The sequence below is a fragment of the Engraulis encrasicolus genome, chromosome 5 (genome assembly GCF_034702125.1).
Source record: "Engraulis encrasicolus isolate BLACKSEA-1 chromosome 5, IST_EnEncr_1.0, whole genome shotgun sequence".
Taxonomy (NCBI): Eukaryota; Metazoa; Chordata; class Actinopteri; order Clupeiformes; family Engraulidae; genus Engraulis; species Engraulis encrasicolus.
In genome coordinates, this window is record NC_085861.1 from 9,777,902 (window position 1) to 9,802,074 (window position 24,173).

The 24,173-nt window shown below is 43.4% G+C and overlaps 2 protein-coding genes across 5 annotated transcripts in view; both read right to left on the reverse strand.

Annotated features, from left to right (window-relative positions):
- Positions 1-3,878: 3,878 nt before the first annotated feature.
- Positions 3,879-7,082, reverse strand: LOC134448298 (protein asteroid homolog 1-like). Of its 3 annotated transcripts, XM_063197983.1 has the most exons (4): positions 6,995-7,082; positions 6,668-6,881; positions 5,205-5,364; positions 3,879-4,573 (listed from the first exon to the last, which is right to left on the reverse strand). In XM_063197983.1, exons 2-4 carry the CDS (start codon positions 6,834-6,836, stop codon positions 4,195-4,197), a joined length of 708 nt encoding a protein of 235 aa, XP_063054053.1. In that variant the 5' UTR covers positions 6,837-6,881; positions 6,995-7,082; the 3' UTR covers positions 3,879-4,194. The 3 variants fall into 3 exon arrangements, with proteins under 3 accessions (XP_063054053.1, XP_063054054.1, XP_063054052.1); XM_063197984.1 differs by lacking the exon at positions 6,995-7,082 and having other exon boundaries at positions 6,668-6,907; XM_063197982.1 differs by lacking the exons at positions 6,668-6,881; positions 6,995-7,082 and having other exon boundaries at positions 5,205-5,587.
- A 5,509-nt stretch (positions 7,083-12,591) lies between these two features.
- LOC134448934 (protein asteroid homolog 1-like) overlaps positions 12,592-24,173 on the reverse strand; it is an 11,856-nt gene continuing 274 nt past the window's right edge. The window contains exons 2-6 of one of the 2 annotated variants that reach the window (XM_063198641.1): positions 19,725-21,038; positions 19,408-19,621; positions 16,247-16,406; positions 15,428-15,726; positions 12,592-15,133 (exon numbers count right to left, since the gene is read on the reverse strand). In XM_063198641.1, coding sequence (XP_063054711.1) covers positions 15,468-15,726; positions 16,247-16,406; positions 19,408-19,621; positions 19,725-21,014 — 1,923 coding nt within the window. In that variant the 5' untranslated portion in view covers positions 21,015-21,038 and the 3' untranslated portion in view covers positions 12,592-15,133; positions 15,428-15,467. The other variant, XM_063198642.1, reaches the window with a different exon arrangement.

Below are 24,173 nucleotides of genomic sequence, written 5' to 3' on the forward strand. Positions count from 1 at the left end.
CCACTGAGGGCTGCCCCCTTGCACGGGTGAGGCATAAAATGCAATTTCGTTGTGTGCAGTGTGCAGTGTTCACTTGTGTGCTGTGGAGTGCTGTGTCATAATGACAATGGGAGTTGGAGTTTCCCAATGGGCTTTCGCTTTCACTTTCAAGTGCAGGGGGAAATCCTGGTTTGTGGTCATAGTCCTCGGAGGACTTTTACGGCCCTCAGAGTAATTTGAAGTGGCCCTTCGAATGAAAAAGGTTCCCCACCCCTGCCCTAAGCCTAGGGATGCTGGTCAGCAATACTGTACTGTATATTATGTGTTTTTTTGCTGAAACATGATCATATTCAACTACCAGTGCTGTGGGAAAGTAGACAGCCGTTACCTATCAGGTGGAACAGGTGTGCACAGGTGTGTACAATTCCCTCCTTCACCCTCTTTATCCCCATCTCCTTCTCCCCTCTCTTCTTCTATCCCTCTCTTCCTCTCTCCTCCTATCTCTCTCTTCCTCTTTCACGAAATCCTTTCCGAATCACGAAAGCCTTTCTGTGTTGCGTCACGTTGAAAGAAGGCGTTGCCTAGCCTAGCGAGCCAGACCCTTACAGCAAAAAGCTGTACAAGGGTCTAGGTGAGCTCGGAGAAAGTGTGGGCGGGATAAACGGTTGTCTATCAAAATGCCTTGGCGCTCAACGCCACGCAACAGGATGGTGGAACAACCAATCCCCACACACTTCTGTGTAACGTCACAGCTGTCTTTCAGAACGTACAAGCGACACGCCCCTTTGTAGGTGAAGCGGCAACTTCGAGCCGTCCTAGCAGTGAATGCGTGTGATCACCACAGCCACAAACAAGTTTCCTAATAAATCGTGTTTTCACTTACACAGTTCAAAAATGCCTCGTTTTCAACCACATGGCCCTCCTTGATCAACCAGCGAAATGTTGAGCAATTTGGGGCTTGTTAAATGGTTATATTTATGATTGTTGTCAACATGGCATGTTCGGTGTTAGCTAGCTAGCTGTATACCCATAACTAATACACGGCTGGATACCTAGCTCTGTGTAATTGACCACAGGTTGGCTAGCCGCTAGCTCGGTAGACTAGGTGTCATTCCCATGTATTTAGTAAGCGACTTAAAGACTTTCAAAGCTCCCAAATGTCTCGTTTTTAATGACATGGATCTTATTAAAATTTGGGGCAGGCATATAAATACAAGGCTGGATACCTAGCTCTGTGTTATTGACGACAGGTTAGCTAGCCACTAGCTTGGTAGACTAGGTGTCATTCCCATATATTTAGTAAGCTACTCAAAGACTTTCAAAGCTCCCAAATGTCTCGTTTTTAATGGCATGTGTCTTATTAGAAATTGGGGCAGCAATTTCATTCTACACCTACAGTAGTGGTCTGATAATAGGCCTAGCGTGTGACTATCTGGTTCTGTAAAATGCTCAAATTAGCTTACCGAGCTAGTTTAAAACATCGAATGATCAAATGGTAATCTGTTGTGATCTATTTGTGTCCGATAAGTTCATGGTGTATTATTACATCAATCCATGTCAGCCACGAAATGTATTATCATCCAGGCTTTTTAAATTAAGTAAACACTTTCGTGCTGTACGTAGCACGGACAACCACCATGTTTCTTCTTAGAAAGTTTCCTGTAGGTAGCCCGGCCCCCCTCGCGATTTGATTGGCCCTGTCATCGGATAACTTTCAGCCTTGCAAAACGACCGGGGTCCGCTAGACTGCCCCCGGGAGCAAATTCAATTTGCGGTCGCTAGGTGCGTCTAGATTTCTAGGCTAGGCGTTGCCCACAAAGGTTTATGTCGACCCATTTTTCCAAAAACATGTTGAGTAAAGTTTTTCTGCTTGTTTTCAAAACAAGCAATGTCTGGTGGTCTGGTAGCTATCAGCTGGTTGCTACTCTCAGATACACACAAAGCACAAAGCCTCATACATACAGCATGCCCACTCTGGTTGCTCTGTGCCTGCAGCTAGCCAAGGGGTCGCTGTCGAAAGAGCACAGCCCTGAATGGAGCCTGCATGTCTCCGTTGGCGCCCCTATAGTGCAGTACCACCCGGGGAAGTGGCGACTCTGTTTCCCATTACAAGCTCTCCGAGGACAGGAGGACTGAGCCAATCAGACACGCATTTCCACGAGAGCAAGAGGAGTGAGCCAATCAGAGACGCATTTCCACGAGAAACCCGGAACACCCTTTCGTTTCTCCACCAGCCACCTTGCTAGCTTGCAAAAACGGTTTGAAACAAAGCAACTAGAACGTTTTTTAAAACAGGACCAACGCGCAACACATTCAATAACAATGGGGAACACAGCAATATTAATGAAATTACGTTGAGAGGCGGCCTTTAAGTACTTTCAACAATGTTCAAATGACTCGAAATGGCTCGGAATGACAATCAAATACTGTCGGAATGGCGGTATGTCGGAATGCCGATTGCCCCCCCTGCGAAACACCATTCATTCTTCATAGAGATTCAGAGCTAAAGGAACCATCATGGCGTTGAAGAAAAACGATATTTCATTGAATTGCATTTCTCCTGTCGTGGATTTCTTCTTGGGAGAAGTCACCCCCCAGGCACAGTCAGATTGAGGTGGACCAGATCAGAAAGAAGTGCTGCCCAAACTGTTCTACTCGTTGTTGATGAAGACTTTATTCGCTCAGATTGCACAAAGAGATGTACACTTGAAAAGTAATACACTCAGTACAGTACACTGATGCGAATGCGCTGCAGGAGACCACCGGAACACAGAGAGCCGCGCTGCCCAGAGAACAGTAGGGTCGTCCCAGAGGACTTTCCCAAACTGAACCCAACTTGGGCCTGAATCAGCCCCTTTATATACTATATGCTTATCTCCTTTCTCTCGGTTCCGTGGGTACATCTATAGCGCATCCGCTCACAAAGTGCACTTTCTGGTCATAAGTAAACACATTAGAACACGTTAATGGACTCGGGTTAACATTTAACAATGGATGGAAGTTTCCATGTCTGTGACACACGTGTGCATTTCCATCATCAGTACATGCATTCCATCTTACACCTAGGCAAGACATCAAGATATACATATGTCAGTACATGATTTCATATTAATGTAGCGTAGTTAAAAACTTGTATGTGTGTGGACATGGTATGTGTGTGTAGTGTGTGTGTGTGTGGTGTGTGTATACCTATGTTCCCACTTGAGCATCTTCCTAGGTCACTTCTGTGTTACTACATCACTACATTACTACAGACCGCGTACAGACTTCAGGACCTTGGATAGTGCCATGCATTACCTGGGCATATCTTTTCAGTACAGGTTCTGTCTTTTATCTATCCCTATAGGTTTTTCTTTAATGCTTATACAACTGCTTCTGTGTGTGTGTGTCTGTCTGTGCCTCACTTGGCATGTGTGCTTAGAATACACGCGCTTAAGTGAGGCGCCTACCCTTGTCATTCTTGACCATCTGCTCCTGTATTAGGAGCGTGTCTGGACTGTTTGTCTTTCATGTCAGCAAGGCACAAGCGACCTTTTTGGGCCTACTTCTCCAACAGAGGCTTTCTGTCCGCTAGAGACTAACACAGAAGCACTACCATACATAACAAGCAAAGATGAAGTAGAAATTAATTACATGTACATTTACCTTTACCGCACTTTCTGTGTTCTACGCATACTTCCTGGACCTACAGTATAGTGGAACTATGTCAATGGCGATCTACTGTATGTGTCAAAGGCTCCATGAGCCAGAGCCACCGTTGTGTAAAAAAAATGGGTAGCACTTTACTTGACGCCGGTGTCGTATGCATGTCATTACAGTGTCATAATTGTGTCATGACAGTTATGCTCGTGTCATAAACATTATGTCCATTTCATAAACATTTTATGACTGTTGGCCTTAAGTGACATTCGGTTATGTTTATGACATGGACATAATGTTTATGACTTATCTATGACTGTGTCATGACACTATTATGACATGCAAATGACACCGGCGTCAAGTAAAGTGTTACCAAAAAATGGAACAGATGTGGATAAAACTGTAGCAAACAAGTTCACTATAAGATAAACGTTTCATTGAATTAAACATTATTAAGTGCTCTTTGAAATTGCACAGGACTATTTACTCCAACTGAATTTTTAAAAAGAATAAAAGAAAGTGTTTTTAAAAGTAATGTAGGCCTACAACAATTATATCCTTTTCCTCAGGCCCAGATCACTTCTTCTTGTGTCGGGTGCGGATTTGGCAGGCAGCTCCATAAAGCTGACCGTCCTCATCATCAGTCTTACTCCAGCGCCCCCTTCCTCTGTCATCTTCCTCCTCCTCCTCCTCGTCCACTTCAAAGTGTTGAAAGTGTGAAGCCAGGTCATCTATGCTGCTGTGAGACTTTGTCCTCCTTCTGTCCCGCGGGTTGTTTTGTCGTGAGGCTTTCTGCAGCCTGTCTCGGACATCGGGCTCCAGACAGTCCAACACGGCGTCCTGCAGGTCTCGGAAGAGCTGTAGGGGAACTGGACCGGCGCTGAGGAGCGACTCGGGAGTCATGCCGCTCCTCAGTCTCAGAGCAGCCTGGTGCACCAGCGGACCGCAGTACAGCCTGTGGGGAGAGGGGAGCACGGCAGACCAAGGTTAATATTGCTGATGCTGATCATTATTGAATGATTTTAGTCAAATAATATATTCAATATAATGTAATGACATAATAGACTCAAAATAAATTGTAACTGTCATATTTTATAAGCAAGGTTATATATAAAACGTAACACATAGTAACTTGTTCGAGGCAAGGCATATTTAACACGGTGGGAAAATTATTTATGGTCTGCTGTAGTAGGCCTGGATAGCCCTACCATTTCATGAGGTAGACCTATATGATTTATAAGTAGACTTTTCAGCATACTGTATTGTCCCTCAAGATGATGAATTGGTTTTAATTACACTAGTAGCCATGGTATGACAATGTAGTTCCTAACCACGTTTCAAGACACATGAGTTACAATAAAACATGATTTACAATGGTGAAATTGGTAAACAAGTAATGTAAGGTTTTTGAAGATTTCTCCTTTCATCGTTTTATTATCTCCTTTCACGAGTCTTTGTCAAGTCTTTTTCTGGACTTTGCTCTTCACCCAAAATAACAATAGAACAAGACACAATGATCTTACTTTGATGGTCTGCAGAGCGATTAAGAGTATACACAGAAGATGGATGTGCAGTTGTCCACATACCGAGCCTTCTCTGGTTCAGGTAGGGCCAAGCACAGCAGGCGGTTGAGTATGTAAGTGGCGTAGAGGCAGGCTTGCCATTGGCTGTACGTGTGTGCCATCTCCAGGTCAGGACCTCCATCCCTATAGGACGTCCGCAAGGTGTTGAGCTGATCTAGGCCTGCTGAGATGAGAGGCATATTAGGATAGTAGGACATTGTTGTGTATGCAGTTATTACTCGGTTGTAAGTTACACACACACATTCAACCTTATGTGCTACAATAAAGCACGGACACAAGAGTTGCCATTTAACGAGCCGTGGCTCCTTTAGTGAACTTGTGAAAACTCCATACAGACTAATGCGCATGTGCATATTACTATTAAAACAATCACTATCAATGCGCAATGAAATAAAGTAGACCCATATATTCCCATACCTAACAGACATCAAACTCAAATGCACATCATCATAGCCTGCACATATTCTGTTGTATAGGAGTGTGTGATGCTAGTACACTGGCCTGGGCTCACTAATATTCCCGCGCTACACACCACATTTTGTGTTGCAGTCATGTTACTATTAACGGGGTATGTGGACCAACTGCTGCTGAAATACACATTTAAGATGATCTCGCAGCCAGGGGCGCTGCTAAGGTTTTGGAGGACCTAAGCATAACTGGTCAGGTGGTCCCCCTCATAATTAAATAATAATAATAATACATTTTGTCAGTCAATCTCAATTTAGGAGGCGGCAATTTTGAGGGGCAAAGTGGTTGATGCCCTAAGCGCTCTGCTTACTCTCCTTATGCCTACCGGCGGCTCTGCTCACAGGTCAAATTAAATAGCTTTGTTATCGCTGGAGAACGGACTTCCCGTGATCGTGCAGCTCTCTCAGGAGAGCAGCTGTCCACGCGGTGGACCCAACAAGCTGAGCTACTTCGATTAGGCGGCATATGGCAAGATCGCTGGCCGTGGTGCTACCACGTGGTAGTATGGACGCCACTGAGATCTCGGGCAGTGTCTGCAGCCCACAGATATGTGCGACCTCTGAGCGGACATCCCCCCGGGTGATGGTCAGAGAACAAAGGAGTAAGGTGAACTGGAGAGGAAGCTAGGGTAGGTCACCTGATGAATCGACCAAACAGCGACAAATAGGAGGTGAACGGAGAGGTGGTGGGTGCAACCGAGAAAGCAAATTTCTGACTGGAGACAGTTAATTAAGGGGCGTTCCAAATTTCAGTGCGCTGAAATTACACCGAATGATGGCTGAGCGGAGAATGAGCTTCAGGTGGGTGAATAGGCGTGCCTATCTTTTCGGCCTGAATTCCGACAAATGACGATTGAGCGGAGAATAGAATGCAAATGATAATTAGGGCATGACAAATTTCATTAAGCTTCTCCTGAACTTTCGTTTTGAACAAAACGTGCATTTAAAGTTTCAACGTTTCTTTTTGTTACAAGTCACTGTAAGAGGTTACAGGCCTACCTTCCTTGCCCTTGTGTCTGCCAGACAGCTCTCCGAACACAAAGCCCAGCAGTAGAGCCCACAGGTGCTCCATGCACGGTTGGGGATCGGCCCTGTTCAGCCAATAGCACGTCACGTACACCGCCAGGTGGAACTTGCCGGCAATGGAGTTCGGAATGGGTTTGGTCATGCCAAGCGCATCACGCAGCACTTGCAGTCATGTCTCCTTTAGTGCCTGGAGGAAATATAGAAATATTTTTGCAACTGAATGTTGCTTTTTTTAACTATAGATAGCACCTAATAAAATAGCACAGCATAGGCAAAATGTTGTATATTAGGCCTAGGTACCTGGTTCAGGGTCTCCAAGTGTAGATTCTTTCCGCTTACAGGACAAGCAGCCTTCACCCAGACACTTGTCAGGGTCAAGCCCTCCCTGTCGTACTCTTCAACATAGCAATCTCCAGGTGTCACACGGGCCACTGGAGGCCTCCTGTCAGCTCTCTGCTTCTGTCCAGCCAATAGGAGGCCGTACATCACCTGCCGAATAGGCTTGGCGATCTCGTGGCTGCTGGGCAGGTCAAAGTTCTCAATCTGAGGGCCTAATCGAACTCTCTGCAGAACCAGAGCATCAATAAACATGTCACTCAACCGCCCATCTGACATTGGCTTCCTCATCCAGGTGGGGAGAATCTCCAGCTCCTGCAGCAGCTTACTGGGTGCAAGACCGCTCTGGAAGAACTGGACAATGTTATTGTTTGTCAGCTGGTATTCTCTCAGGCATAGCTCAACTGCCGCCTCAACTTTATCTGTGGCCTGCTGATCTTGAAGACCCTTAAGCAGAGCTTTGGTGGCATCCTGTGGACTTTGGAACCTAGACAACCACCTGAGGATACCGTCTATGCGGGCACCACGGGCTCGCGCATTGCGAGAGAACACCTCCCACCTGAATGACACTCTCATCATCTGGGTTAATATAGTCGTTTCCTGCTATGGCGGCGAGAACAGGCACGAGCTCTACCTTCATGTTGCTGAAATGTTTGCAGAAGTTTGACATGAGGAATGTTTTGGCTGGGATGGACTTCTGTCTGGCACCTTCTTGCCACTGAAAGTGTTTGAATGGTAAAAACCCATCTGTCAGAGGAAAGATGAAGAAGTCGCTGTCACCAGATAGAACGGGGCAGTTCCACTCATTGGCCAGAGCAGCTATCTCCCATTCGGCCTCTTCCATGCATTGCACCAATGGCACCTGCAGACGAGTGAGGATCTCAAAGAAAACACTCTTCAGGGGTATTGGATGAAAGCCACCACTCGGTCTGGCGCCCAAAGATATGTCCCTGCCATTTTTTATCCTATCTCGAGCTCGTCGCTTCAGCGTTTCCAGTTTTTTGTCTGTGTGGTCGCTTCCTCCATCGAGTACTACGTAAGACTCTATGTTGCAGCTTCTCAAAGCATGAAAAAACTTCTCGATCTGAATCTCAAATGCATAGTAATCCCCGCCATGCCTGATATCAAAATCTTGGTCTGTATAAAGACTGTAGCACAGATTGTCTCCATCAATAACTAACTCACTACACTTAAAATTGCAGTCTTTGAGAAATTCATGGTTTTCCTCAACATAAGTCATTAGTTTTTTGACTCCCATGATGACAGTCTTCCTAGAACAATGCTGTGAAAGAGGAAATATATATTACTGTATAAGTACATTTTAAATGATACCCGTTCCTTTTCAGTGAGTGCTTTAAACTAGCAGGCATACTGTACATGACCTGATCATTCAACTATTCAATTATTCTGGCAAACGAATTCTGGCAGTTTTCGTGGAGGGGCGCGGATTGGTGGAGGCGGCACTCAATCTCTATATAGAAGCTGTATGGGTGCCTTTGCAACCTGCTCTCCTTCCGCGGTGCCCGGGGTTTGTTTGGTGGCGTGGGGCGCGAATGTTGGCCTGTGGCTACTGAGGCCGTTGTGCGTTTGGACTAGGTGAGTTACCGCATCGGTTGTGCATTTGTAATTAAGTTTTGCAGACATTATATGTGCGTTCTCTTGTCGTAGCCTGCAGTTGATGGTCATCTGACAGCTGTGCGTGAGTGGTCAGATATCTACAGATGACAGCGCCAACTGATAGTTGCGTTCGACATTCTCTGCTCTTCCGTAAGTACATGCCTGTATAGTTTGTCTGGTAGCAGTTAATGGTGCGAGTTCAACTAGTAATTTTGGCCGCATGTGTTCACCCTAGGTGAAGTGGAGATCAGAGCCAACCGTGCACCTGCGCCATTAAGGCTGCTGCCTTGTTTACCTGTACAGACGGGTTCTCTTGGTGCGCAAGCTCTGTCGGTGCGCAATCCATTCCCATTGGTGCATCGAAGGCGTCAGTCAGTGTGAATTGCGACCGGTGGCCATCGTGACTGCTTTACAGTGGCCGTTTATGTTGAATGGATGAGTGGGGCAAGAAGCTGCATACACTGTGTCCCGCATCAAGCGCGCATGTTCGTGCAATCTGCATGTGACTTCTAGAACCTTTATTTTCTTTTGTTTGTGGATTTTTATTTGCATGGTTTGCTTTCTTTGTGTGCAGTGTTTGACGTACTTCCATGGCATGCTTGCCTTTAATTTGTGCTTGCAGTGCTTATAGTGCATGGTTTGTTGTTTACTGATTTATTAGTGTCCATTTTATTTTCATTGAAGTGCATGACTGTTACGCACCACATGTGACCGCATATGGACAAGGGCGCATCATTGAGTCAAATGCTTTGTTTTAACATTGTCGCTTGGAATATCTTGTAAATGGAAACTAAAATAACTTGTATTTATGACATTCACGTCTCTGTCCTGCGTAATGTGCGAACCTGTGTCGCCTTGGTGGTATATTTTAGGGCACATTCTCTCTATGGGAGTATGAGAGTATGGCGTAGTCGGTATTTGATCAAAACTGATAGGCCTATTTATCATCTTGGATAATAAACATCTTAAGGTCCATGATACTACATTTTGCGTAGTCGGCAGGATTGCATTCGTTAATGGAAGAGAAGTGGTGTAATTTTTATGTTATTTTTGTTTGTGTTGTAGACTTAAAGTGGTGGTTCGCTATTTTAGACATTAAGCCTTGTTTGTGTGACTTCTGGGGTGAAGTAGAGATGTTCTCATCACAATTTTGACATTTGGTGCTGAACGGAGCATTTGGGTATTCAAGACTGCAGCCCCTCCACCTTTAGCCTACATTGACTCCAATGGAGCGCTCAAGCAATCGATCATAAAAAAAGCATTAACCCTTTTGTTGTGTTCATAAGCTGCATACACCTGTGGTGTTCGGGTCATTTTTGACCCGTGATAACAAAACTCAGCCATAAAATACCTAAAAACAGTAGTTCTCATCAAATGTTGTTTTTCATCTCATAGCTAACTTGGTATGTATTCATATCCATGGAAATACTACTTTATTTTACATTATGCAAATCGTTTTTGATGACCAAAACTATCAAAACCTGCATACATTCACTATTAATACCTCCTAAAGTGATACAATTAGTGATTATGTTGTCCATGTATTACATCTGATATGAGAGTACAACAACCCCCAAATTTCTTTTATTAGTTTTTCTATAATATTAAAAAATATCATCAATAGTGACATTTGTGGTGTTCGGGTCCAAACCAACCCAAAGAGATTTATAGGAGAAAGACCAAATGTCAACTAAATTAGTTTTTCAATGCATAAAATCAATGTTTAAATATGTTGACTTGGTGTTTTTCAATATTTATGGGCCATTCTGCAACTACGGGCCTTTTTGAATTCCCTGACTTAAAAACATAAAACAGTATGAATTTCAATTCCAGTCATCTCAGAGTAGGCTATCAAACAAACTTGGAAGAACACATTTTTAAAACATTTAGGTAATATTGAAGAAAAAAGACACTCAGCAAGGTCTGAAGAGTTAGCTTTTTCTCAACCTATTTGATTTACTCTAGTAACATTTTAATATTAATTTATTTCAACATTTTATACAAAATGTGGAAATACTGGTCCTATAGTCTAAAGCAAAATTACATGGAGGTCAAAGAAATAGACCTACCTGGGAAAAGCACTCGCATATACATGGAAATTGAAAGAAGAGAATAGTCAGGAGATCGCGGAGCAAGCTGCCCTTGTCTGTTGCTGTGCGCCTGTAGACTACATGCGCAGTCCTCTTCTCGAAAACTCCTGCTGGTGCCTGTTTTGCATGTTTATATTTGGAGAAGTGGAAACCGAATCAATAGTAAGCAATTGTAAACAAAGCAATAGTTAACACGAGTATGGGAAATGAAAACTTTCAAACTGCGATTTACTTAGAAGGGAAGCTTGCTTGGCTCAAGCTTTACGCTGGGCTGCAAGACCACAACCAGGTTTCCATCAGAAGGCCTATAATGTTAGAATGGAACGTTTGCCATGTCAAATGGTGCAACATCTCACACCATTTGACATATGCCTACCCTATTACATTGTTATTACATACAATGTTACACATAGTGTGACTGAAATCTCAAATGTTGACTTAAGCCTAAACTTTCACCTAAAGAAACATGTTATGTGTGTTGGTGTCGCACCATATGAAAATGTCGGTTAGTTGTGTGTGTGTGTGTGCGTGCGTGTGTGCGTGCGTGTGTGTGTGTGTGCGTGCGTGCGTGTGTGTGTGAGTGTGGATGTGCGCGAGAGAGAATATTGTCAATAACACAGTGTTATAAATTTGCTGTTACCACCAGAATGGCAATGACCAAGTTGTAGTGCATTAAAAAGGCCCTGTGTTATGTCATTCTTTGTAACACTATGGTACTTAACTATTCAATGGCTATTACAGCGTGCCACTGGAGGTACGGCGTGCATAAAGGGGCAACAGTAGGCTACACTTGACTTGAAATGTCAACATTTGCATAAATATGGAAATACACCAGTTGTTTACACGCCATGTCTGTCATTAGTAAACAGCAGCTTCTCTGCCCTCCTACCACCAGTATGGCAAGCTTATCCAGATAGGCCAACCTGGACATGCATTGAGAGGACGGTGTGGTGCTGCATTGCTGCCATTCATGGGTGCCAATCATGGGTGCCAATCTTTTGGAAAGCCTCCTTTGTCATGTCCAGACGTTTTTCTGTATACAGTGTAGGCCAAAAGTTTGGGCACACCTTCTCATTCAATGCATTCTCCTTTTATATTACATTGTACTATATTCTCAAGGATGGCATCAAAAATGTGCATGAGCACATAGGCTATAGAATTATGTGCAAAACAAAAAAATATGAATTCTAGCTGTTTTTTGTTAAGTAAATAATTATATGTGTGTTCATGCACAGTTTTGATGCCGTCCTTGAGAATCTAGTAGCCTACAATGTCAAGGTGAACTGGTTAAATTCAGCTCTGCACTCTTGTCCCCTTAAGCCAGGGATGTCAAACTCAGGCCCGGGGGCCAAATCTGGCCCGCAGAGCCATTTTATTCGGCCCGCAAGATCATTTCGAATGTTAAGTATGGTTGGCTCACATACACCAGTAACGTATAACATATCAAGACTTCAACATGAAAGGGACTATGAGTGGGCCCAGGCCAATGAAACAGCTCACACTCATATGCGACACTACTGTATATGATGAAAAAGAGTGTGTGTGAAATGTTACTATGAGCATTAAGTGCATGCACGCAGGGAAGTCGACAGGGGGGACAAAGGAGTCAGCTGTCCCGGGCCCAGAGGGAAGGGGGGCACAGAATTGGTTTCTCATTACATTGTATGTATTGGGTGGGGGAGCCCATTCAGATGACTTTGTCCCGGGCCCAGCCAAAGCTGTCAGCGGCCCTGCATGCACGCACAATTTTAGGCCCATGACTTTGCTCCAGATTTTCATTCTGGCCCTCAGTCAATTTGAGTTAGGCCTTACTGCCTTAAGCCAACAACAACCAATAAGGAATGATGTTCGAGATTTTTTTTAAAAATCTTTTATTTATTTTTCATTGTGTTTTGCACATGTGAAAATAGTTCTCTGTGTGGCTAATTGAAAATAAACTTGTATATTCATTTTTTTTAATAAACCCTCAAATGATAAAACCTTTTTACATTACATTCTTTGCCAACACCAAGGCCACAAACCCTAAGTTGGATCCAAATACAAAATCATCCAAAAACAGAAGGGAACGGGTGTTGTAAGTCCCTGTATTTAACACATGCAAACACAGTAAAGAGTAAAACAAATACATAGCGCCTTGTGGCTTGGCACAAAAGCGAAACCTGGATAGGCTCATGGATGTGGCTGGCATTTACAGTGAGATAAATATCAGCGATGCTTTTTCAACAAGCAAGAACTGCTTGGGCTACTAGAAGTGTGTTGCTGGAGAGTTACAAGATTCTATGCTGTTGGTCCTTGACGAGGATGGTCTGCAAAAGCCATATTCAAATCCAAATTCTTTATTAAAGGATAGCCTCTTGAAATGAGCATCTCGTTTTCGAGATGGTCCTCAAAATACAGACATAACATATACAGTACATATATCCACACGCTGAACCTATTCCTCACTAGCACCAACCACACATTTCCTATGTCTTGCCAAAAAGAGATGTACTATTTAATTCCATGGATGAAAAACAAATTATACATATTGCAGGACAGAACAAGAAGAAACAAACAAACATAGGTTACATGTCAATATGTTCATACATGTGTATGCGTAGAACCAGAATATAAACCAACTTAACCGTATGTGCAGAGACATGTTAGTCCATACATTTGTATAAGTATCTCCATCCATATACACATAGACATGGGGAAAATGAATAACACTATGGAGAATATGAAGAAAAAGGTGAAAATCATACATCATAAATCACACTGCTGAAAACATCTACATTGGTCACATGATTGAAAGTAGTTCAAAAGGGATACTTTAAAGGGGCACTGTGCAGGAAATGGTCAAAAAAGGGGCTGCAACTATGCTGCTTATTGAAATTGGGCTGCCTATTGCCAACTTTGATCTTTACATGAAAGTTTACTAAGTATTAAACAAATATTTTCTAGTATGGTCGCAAGTACAGTCATTTTTGCAGCTAAAAATGGCTATTTTTGGAAATTCAAAATGGCGGACCATGGAGAAGATCCCCCTTTTCATGTATGAAAAGTGCAATTTTTCCAGTCATAATGAATACTTAGAATTTGATGCTGGTGGTAGGTATTTATGAAAAAGGTAACATTAGTGAATGGGCAGCATGAATTCTGCAAATAAACAACTAAAAATCTCACACAGTGTCCCTTTAAAAGAAGGAAAAGATGATATGGACTTTAAAGAACAGGCTAGGCTGTTCCAATCAGAAGGGGTATTAAACTTAAAAGCACGCCGTCCAATCTCTTTTGATATTCTTGGCACGGAAAATCATGTCTTAAGGCATACGATGAACTATGAGGGATTAAGTAGTGATTTAAATAAAGGGGATAATTGAAAAAGAGACATTTATAAATGAACTAAAACCAGTGAAACCGTCGTCTGGCCCATGGTGATAAAACATTCATTTCCTTTCATTCATTTACAGTGATGTGTCAAGAATGGACACCTCAAGACAAATCTGCATTATAGACAACATTAAGAAATGTAAGATGTGATTCTGTTGTGTTAATGTACACAGTGTCCGCATAGTCAGTGATAGGATGTTGAGAACTCTTCTGCATCGTCAGCAGGTGCCTAATATCAGGTTCACCAGCGTTTCGCACCTTAACCTATAGGGCCTACGCTTTGCCTGAGTGGGGCAGCAAAGGGTGGTTAGCCTTCGCCTGCAGAAGGGTTCTAACTGTGGGATCTCCTTAACCACAGACATCTTGAGCTAATCTCAGTTACCTGTACTATTTCCCTACTACACACAATCACAGTTGGACCCATACAATATAATTCAATATAAAAATGCTGTGGTAATTAATGCATTTCTTGTCTATCTTGAAGGATAGACCCACACGAAGTTATGAAAACACCTTATTCCACTTAAAGGTTGAATCACCAGTCTACAATACAGTATAATAGGGCTATTGAATTAAATGTCAACGAGGGCCAGTTTTTCAAATTCCTCTAAGTAAAGGGGCCGAAATTTACGTATGCATTATGGTTGCCGACTGTCAATGAAACAAAATATGCGACACTTCATTGAGGTGGGGGTCTGGGGGTCCTCCCCCAGAAAGTTTTGCATTTCTTAGATGTAATTTCCTGCATTTTAACGTCCCGTGTCCCGTTTTAGCTTGATACAGAATTATACGGAACCCCAGGGCCGCCATTTGAATAGCCCTGCAGTATATAATGCACAGTTAAATAAATGTCTGATTCTCTTCGTGAAAGACCAAACACAATCCACAAAGAAATTTCGTGATGAGCATATACAGACTATGGTAAAATGTCATTTTAGTAAAGGGCCATGCAAAAGCAGTCATTAGGCAAGACGAGTAGGCCTATAGTAGAGTGGAATGTGATGTGGATACAGATGTGGAAAATCTGTTAAAAAAAAAAAAACAAGTTCATTAAGATAAAAGTGTCATTGAGTTAAATTCATTTTTTTTGCACTTTAAAACGTGGCCATGGGAAGTACTTTTTTAACAGGGGGTGCTGGGGCATCTCAGTATGATAAAATAATCAAAATATTTCAATACTAACAGAAACATTAAGTAACATTAAAAAAAACCCTCTTGCTACAGGGGGTGCTGCAGGCGCTGCAGTACCCCTACTTCCCACGGCAATGCTTTCAAATTGCACAGGGTTATTTACTTCCACAAAATAAAAAAGGCTTACAACAATAAGGCCTGTTGCAGTCAGTTTCCTCAAGCCCAGCTCACTCATACACATCAAAGTGTTGAAAGCGCGAAGCCAGATCATCTACGCTGCCGTCAGACGTCCGGCCCCTCTGGCTGTTTTGTCGTGAGGCTTTCTGCAGCCTGTCTCGGACATCGGGCTCCAGGCAGTCCAACACGGCGTCCTGCAGGTCTCGGAAGAGCTGCAGAGGAACTGGACCGGCGCTGAGGAGCGACTCGGGAGTCATGCCCCTCCTCAGCTTCAGAGCAGCCTGGTGCACCAGCGGACCGCTGTACAGCCTGTGAGGGTGGAGAGGGGAGCCCGGCAGACCAATGGGATTTTAAAATGCAATTCCTAATCACGTTTCAAGATGCATGTGTTATATTAAAGCATGATTTACAATGGTGACGTTGGTAAACAACTAATGTAAGTTCCTTGAATCCTTTCATCATGTGCTGCATTGCAAGTGTTTTTCTCTCTTTTGTGCATTAGAGTATTATATCATGATACCCTTGTGACTACTGAAAGTCTTTATCTTGACTTTGAACAAGACCTTAGAACACCCTGAAGTGTTAAACAGTGTTCGCCAGACTATGTGTGTGGAGCCAAAATCTTTGGGTGGAGTACATAGGATGGCGTCGCCAGGCTAAGTTTGAGGGCCCCTAAACTGATGAGCGGCAAGGAAAAAAGGTGAAGACTACAGAAGTACCCTGATTTCCTGCTTGATTTAGACCTTCGTTCAGGACACAATTATCTTACTTTGATGCTCTGCGGAGGGGGTAGGCTAAAGAGCTATACAGAGGAGCGATGTCAACATACCGAGCCTTCTCTGGTTCAGGCAGGGCCAAGCACAGCAGGCGGTTCAGTTTATAAGTGATGTAGAGGCAGCTTTGCCATTGGCTGTACGCGTGCGCCGCCTCTGGGTCAGGACGTCCTGCCGTACAGGAGGTCCGCAGGGTGTTGAGCTGATCTAGGCCTGCTGAGAAAAGATGCATATTGGGTTAGGACATGAAACTCAAATGCACATCACAGCCTGCACATACAGTATTCTGTTGTATAGGAGTGTGTGATGCTACACTGGCCTGGGCTCACTAATATTTCCGTGCCACACACCACATTTTGTGTTGAAGTCATGTTACTATTAACCCATTGATGCTGGATGTTGCGTTGATATGTTGATATGTTAGAGCTGAATGAACACTTTCTAATGCAAGATGATCGGGTCTTAGTGTTTAAATGCAACTCATTTCATGTTTTACGAGGCTGAGATATTGAGGTTTTTAGAGGCTGAGGGCAACTTTTCCCATAAAGGGCTTAGGCATTCAGCAGAGATTTTTGCAGGTGCTTTAGGCATCAATGGGTTAATGGGCTATGTTGTGGACCAACTGCAGTGTACACATTTAAGATGATCTCGCAGGCAGGGCCACTGCTAAGGTTTTGGAGGACCTAAGCACAACTGGTCAGGAGGCCCCCCTCACAATTAAATAATAATAATAATACATTTTTAGTCAATCTCAATTTAGGAGGCCCCAATTTTTGGGGGCAAAGTGGTTGATGCCCTAAGCCAGTGGTGTAGTCTACTTTTTTGTGGTGGGTATACTGTATATTTGAGCATTTTTTGAAGTGGGTATACTGTAAATATTTGTGCCATTCTAAATAATGGATCAATCAATTTTAAGTGGGTATACTGAAATCCCTGAAATTTTGAAGTGGGTATACTCCGTATACCCGCGTTCTACGTAGACTACACTACTGCCCTAAGCGCTCTGCTTACTCTGCTTACCGGCGGCCCTGCTCGTATGTCAAATTAAATACAAACCCCAACTCCGGTGAAGTTGGGATGTTTGGTAAACTGTGAATAAAATAAAAATGCTATCATTTTCAAAACATTCTATCCATTCATTAGATGGAGGATAGTGAAAAGACAACATATTAAGAACGCTTCATGTGTGTGTGCAAATGATAGAGGGGTTTAAACATTCTCCTATGCACCCGAGCTCACTTGAAATAGATGAAATAAATGTCCTTTGCTTACAGAAGTCAGCAGAAGTTGCAGAAGTCAATTCTTTTGGAAAATAATAGTCTTGCACATCCTGTGCTACAGTGAAAATGGACCATCCAACTTGTGTTAGTGCTAACTTCAAAGGTCAGCCTCCATGATGGCATGGGGGTGCAGTAGTGCATTGGTTAAGTTGTTCTCACTCATCTGCAGAGTGGAATACAGTGCTGAATGATATAAATGGGTTTTAAACAGCATGAAAAGACAGTCATGCATTATATTTTGAAGGGAGATATTCAATTACTGCCACATAGTAAGGACAAATTGCATTCTCTACTATGTTTTAACAGTTTAACTCCATCATAAGGACCAGCAGGTGATAAAATGGCAGGCTTTTGGTCAAGACCTGTCACACTGTAAGCACTACAGAAAGGAAAACATTGCAAAACATGACGAGGAATACACCCACCATTTAATCTGGTGTAATCATGTCCAATATAGGAAATAACATTGTTTTTTATATAAAATCATCTCACCGGTTAATGTAATTATGTATTTTGTTTTGTTTTCAGTCTTCCTCGACATTTGCTGCCTTTGATGGTCTCCGTCCCAACTCTTTTGAGATGTGTTGTTTTTACATATTCATGAATATCCCCGAAAACAATAATTTTGGCCAGTTTTGATGGCTGATATGCTTTCTTTGTGCCGTTCTACATCTAATGTAAGAATCAGACGTTTTGAAAATGGCAGTATTTTGTTATTATTCAGAATTTACCTTGTGTCCCAACTTCTATGGAGTTGGGGTTTGTAGCTGCACAGGCTAGTTTTGGCCTGAGATCTTGGGCAGTGTCTGCGGCCCACAGATATGTTCGAGCTCTGAGCAGACACCCGCGGCCTATGATGGTCAGAGGAAGCTAGGGTAGGACACCTGATGAATCGATGAATCGACCGAACTGCGATGGAAGGGAGGTGAACAGGGAGATGGTGGGTGTGAGCGAGAAAGCTCATTTCTGACTGGAGACAGGTGAGCAGATAATAAATGCTGCGTAGTTAATTAAGTGCGCTGAAATTACACCGAATGATGGCTGAGCGGAGAATGAGTTTCAGGTGGATAAATAGGCATGCCTATCTTTTTGTCCTGAATTTCGACAAATGACGGTTGAGTGGAGAATAGAATGGAGGTGGTAATGTCGAGTTTTTATAGGCTTCTCCCGAAGTTTTGTTTTTAACAAAACATGCATTTAAATGTTCAACGTCTCTTTTTTGTGACAAGCCACTGTTAAGGTCAGATTAGACTTCAGCAACTGTGCGCGTCAAAAGTCGCTTGGGAGTGGCCACGAACCAACTGTGCATTCATGCATCTGCGCGCGAGGTCTCGTCGCAAAGCACATTTGAAATAGCGCGATTACCTTCACTACATTGCAAACACTGCGGCCATTATTAAGCAATGTTGCTTTCTAGCCCAGTTAGCTAAGTATTTTCACACAAACTGCAAAGGCAATGCACTGGTATCATCATTTGACATACCCAGTCTGTTTTCACATGCAGAAAATGCAAGCATCTAAACAGTTGACTCTGCCGATGTGTGTTTACATTCGGTGGAGGAACAGACTACGGTAGTAAAACAGGAGGCATTGTGCCACGAGTGTTCAACTGCATTGTTTGTTACTTCGCTTGTAGCTTCATGTATTTCCACACATTTACACACAGGGCATTAATATAGTTTTTAAACAGAATCAGCGTTGCTCTCGCAAACCACCGGCATTGCGCTGCCGCAAGAACTAGGAAGTAGCAAGACGACCAATCATAGCGCTTTTTTGTCTGTGTCCTCTGCGTCCGTCCGACGGAGAGTTAGGATTTTTTTCGAGGCGTTCGATGACGGGCGCAGAGCCTCTGCGCAGGGGGCGTGGACTCACACAGACACAAGACGGACGGACGCAGAGACAGAGAAGCATAAATCTAGATTTAGAGGTAGGCCTACCTTCCTTGCCCTTGTCTCTGCCAGACAGCTCTCCGAACACAAAGCCCAGCAGTAGAGCCCACAGGTGCTCCATGCGCGGCTGGGGATCAGCCCTGCTCAGCCAATAGCACGTTATGTACACTGCTAGGTGGAACTTGGCGGCGATGGAGTTCGGAATGGGTTTGGTCATGCCAAGCGCATCACGCAGCACTTGCAGTCGTGTCTCCTTTGGTGCCTGGAGGAAATATAAGGAGATATATTTGTAACTGAATGTTACTTTTGTTTGGAACTAGGAAGTACCTAATAAAATAGCACAGCATGATGTTGTATATATGTACCTGGTCCAGGGTCTCCAAGCGTAGATTCTTTCCGCTAACAGGACAAGCAGCCTTCACCCAGACACTTGTCAGGGTCAAGCCCTCCCTGTCGTACTCTTCCACATAGCAATCTCCAGGTGTCAACCGGGCCACTGGAGGCCTCCTGTCAGCTCTCTGCTTCTGTCCAGCCAATAGGAGGCCGTACATCACCTGCCGAATAGGCCTGGAGATCCCGTGGCTGCTGGGCAGGTCAAAGTTCTCAATCTGAGAGGTTAATCGAACTCTCTGCAGAACCAAAGCATCAATAAACATGTCACTCAACCGCCCATCTGACATTGGCACCCGCATCCAGGTGGGGATAATCTCCAGCTCCTGCGGCAGCTTGCTGGGTGCAAGACCGCTCTGGAAGAACTGGGCAATGTTGCTCTTTGACAGCTGGTATTCTCTCAGGCATAGGTCAAGAGCCGCCTCAACTGTATCTATGGCCCGCTGATCTTGAAGCGAGTTGAGCAGAGCGTTGATGGCATCCGTTGGACTTTGGAACCTAGACAACCACCTGAGGATACCATCTATGCGGGCACCACGGGCTCGCGCATTGCGAGAGAACCCCTCCCACCTGAATGACACTCTCATCATATCTGGGTCAATATAGTCGTTTCCTGCTATGGCGGCGAGAACAGGCACGAGCTCTACCTTCATGTTGCTGAAAGGTTTACAGAAGTTTGAGATGAGGAATTTTTTGGCTGGGATGGACTTCTGGCTGGCACCTCTCTGCCACTGAAAGTGTGAGAATGGTAAAAAGCCAGCTTTCAGAGGAAAGATGAAGAAGTCGCTGTCATGAGACAGGACGGGGCAGTTCCACTCATTGGCCAGAGCAGCGGTTTCCCAGTCGGCCTCTTCCATGCACTGCATAAATGGCACCTGCAGACGAGTGAGGACCTCGTTGAAAACGCTCCTCAGGAGTATTGGCTTAATGCTGCCACTCGGTCTGGCGCCCAAAGATATGTCCCTGCCATCTTTTATCCTATCTTGAGCTCGTTGCTTCAGGGTCTCCAGTTTTTTGTCTGTGTGGTCGCTTCCCCCATCGAGTATTACATAAGGCTCTATGTTGCAGCTTCTCAAAGCATGAAAAAACTTCTCGATCTGAATCTCTAATGCATAGTAATCCCCGCCATGTTTGATGTCAAAATCTCTATAAAGAGTAAAGCACAGATTGTCTCCATCAATGATTAACTTACTACGCTCAAAATTGCAGTCTTTGAGAAATTCATGGTTTCCCTCAACATAAGTCATTAGTCCTCTGACTCCCATGATGACAGTCTTCCTGGAGCAATGCTGTGAAAGAGAAAACATGTATTACAATATAAGTAATTGTTATATCCCCGAAACGCAGAGCTCAAATGGTTTTGCGTTTGCCGCCGCTGCCGCGTCCGCATCCGCTGCTTTAGGTCTTTCGTGTTAATGTGATAACTTTTGAACAGATGGTTGGATTTGTCCCAGATTTGGTGTGTGAATGCTCTAGGGCAAGTTTATGAACTGTTTCGAGTTTGGAGGTCAACACTTTCACACTTTCAAGATGATTTTTGTTTGGCCCATAACTACTGACCGGGAGGATGGATTTGTCCCAGATTTGGTGTGTTAATGCTCTATAGGTCCATTAACTGATTGATTAGATGTTGGAGTCCAGCACTTTCAAGATGGCTGAATTCAAGATGGCTGAACTTTTGTTTGGCCCATATTTTCTGACCAGTTGGAGGGATTTGTCTCAGATTCGGTGTGTTAATGTTCTAGGGTAGATTCATGAACTGATTTTGGAGGCCAAGACTTTCAAAATGGTGGAATTTTCGTTTGGCCCATAACTTCCGACTGGGTGGATTGATTTGCCTGGTAACACCTTATTTTAATAGTTCAGCACTTCAGTGGCTCTACAACATTAGGTGGAGTGTAATAACTAGTGTAACAATATTTAATACCATGTAATACTAGTGTAATACCAGTGTAACAATATGCAATACCATGTAATACCACTTACACAAAAATACATGATGTAAGTACAAAATTGGTACATGGTGTGTACACTGGTATTACATATTAACTATTGTTACACTAGTTATTACACTGTACCTAATGTGGTAGATCCACTGTAATAGTGAATCATTAAAACAGTGTTACCATTTGCCCCATATTTTTTGTGTCATTTTCACAATTGTTTGGTTTTAATGCACGTCATTTATCTATGTATTTTAAATATATTTCTTTTATATTTTGTATTTAACATATAAGTTTATAAGAAGGTGGATGGGAGTGGTAGGAATGATGGGGGACTAGAAGCGTCGCGTTTAGGGGATATACCTTTGGCAGTCGAAGGCGCTCTGTGAAAGATTTTTTGTTGTTTATTTCCAGAATTCATGCTGCCCATTCACAAATGTTACCTTTTTCATGAATACTTACCACCACCATCAAAACTCTAAGTATTCATTATGACTGAGAAAATTGCACTTTTCATACATGAAAAGGGGGATCTTCTCCATGGTCCGCCATTTTGAATTCCCATTTTGACATTTTTTGCTGGAAAAACTAATTTTACTTTGATCGTTGTAAATTCTTATTTTTTATTTTTTTATGTTTATTATTTTATTTTATTTTATTATTGTTACTTTGACTCTAATTTAATTCCTTCTTTCTTCCATGTTTCCTGTCTTTTTTGCATTTGTTAATCTTGTGAAGCACATTGAGTTGCACCTGTGTATGAAATGCGCTATACAAATAAACTTGCCTTGCCTTGCATTGCCTAAATATTACTTCATTATTTAGTAAATATTCATGAAAAGATCAAATTTGACAGTAGACAGGTTAATTTCAGTGAACAGCTTAGTTGCAATACCTACTCTGGCCACACCCTACACAGTGCACCTTTAAATTGGGCCTACCCGTTCCTTTTCAGTTAGTGTAGGGCTTTCATTTTAAACTAGACCTATGTAGCAGGCCAGGAGGGTCCGTGTATCATCCGATCATTCAAGTATTCCATGTATTCTAGCCTACGAAAAAACAAGAAAAGGACTCGATATTTGACTCAAAAAATGAGGGATTGGTGTATTTTCTTTTTCCCAACTCAAAACAGAACAAGTGATGAACGGGGAAACCAAAATGAAGCAATAACTCTAGTGTACGATTATTGGTCCCAATTCCCGTTGTTTTTCTATTACTCGCGCAAGCAGACAGATAGGCCTAGTGCACAAGTGGCCAAACGCGCTTTTAAGCATTGCCCCCGGTCAGTCTCCTGATGCTCCTATACTCCACCGAGTGAGGGCAGCAGAGCACCTCTGTCCTACTAGTAGATCCCCTATGGCTTGGGCGCCCGTGGGTGGCCCGTGGAATAGCTCAACTCCTTTACGCAGAGCCCTGGCATATGGCACGGAGGGATCTTCCGACGCCAGCACGCGACCAGTTCCTCCACCCTCACCTGGAGTTGATGGCACTGTGGCTCTGGTTCAGTAGGTCTATACGCTCTAACGTCATTCATTCACTAGATCATTGTATTTCTATAGGCCTAAGTGACGGGAATCTGTAGTGGACATGAACCTGAAGTGTCTCCCAGACGGCCCCTCGCTCTTTCCGCTACCCAGCGAGGAGTGAGTGAGTTACATATTCTGTCTGTCAACCCAGCCTACCCGCCATTTGCCTCAAGTGACACCATGGACGTGCACGATACGCACAACCCAAATTTCGCCCAATTTCGAGTCCCTGGTGGCACAACAACTTTTGGACATTTCCCCATTCAACACTCCGATTGCAAATGACAAAATGACTTTTGAATTGCGCTTTTGCGAGATAGGCCTATAGAATGAAATTATATCGCCAAAGACGTCTTGTGATAGCCTACCCTGACCATGGGAAGGCTATGTGGGGAAAATCAATTATAGTAGGCCTAAATAAACTAGAGTTATTATTCAGTGTATGTTTCCCTGTTTATTAGTTGCTCTGTTTTGGGTTGAAAAAAAGAAAGAACAAACACCAATGCCCAGGTTTTTGGTCATAGGCCTACAGAAAAACAGCAAAATAAAATAAAGAATATTTTTGCCATTGCCAGATTGAACGGAATACTTGAATGATCGGATGATACGCGGAGCCTATTGGCAAACGAAAAAAAAGATGTATTGTTTTGTTCTCCTGTTTTTCTGTAGGCTATGACCAAAAATCTGACGACCTGTCTGCAATGCAACAGTTGCTTAGATAGGAAGTGGTAGGCTATGCCTACCCATAAACGGAGCGCAGTGGTTAACCTAGGCCTACTTTCTCATGAAGTCTTAGACCAAACGTTATTATTTAAGGTGATAAGCGGAATAACGGCATTCGAGGTGTCCCGATATCAAGGGAAAAATGGACTTGGCAGAAACGCTTCCGCCTCGTTCATTTCCCTTGCTATCGGACCTCGTCGGCCGTTATTCTTTACTATCACATAAACCCAAT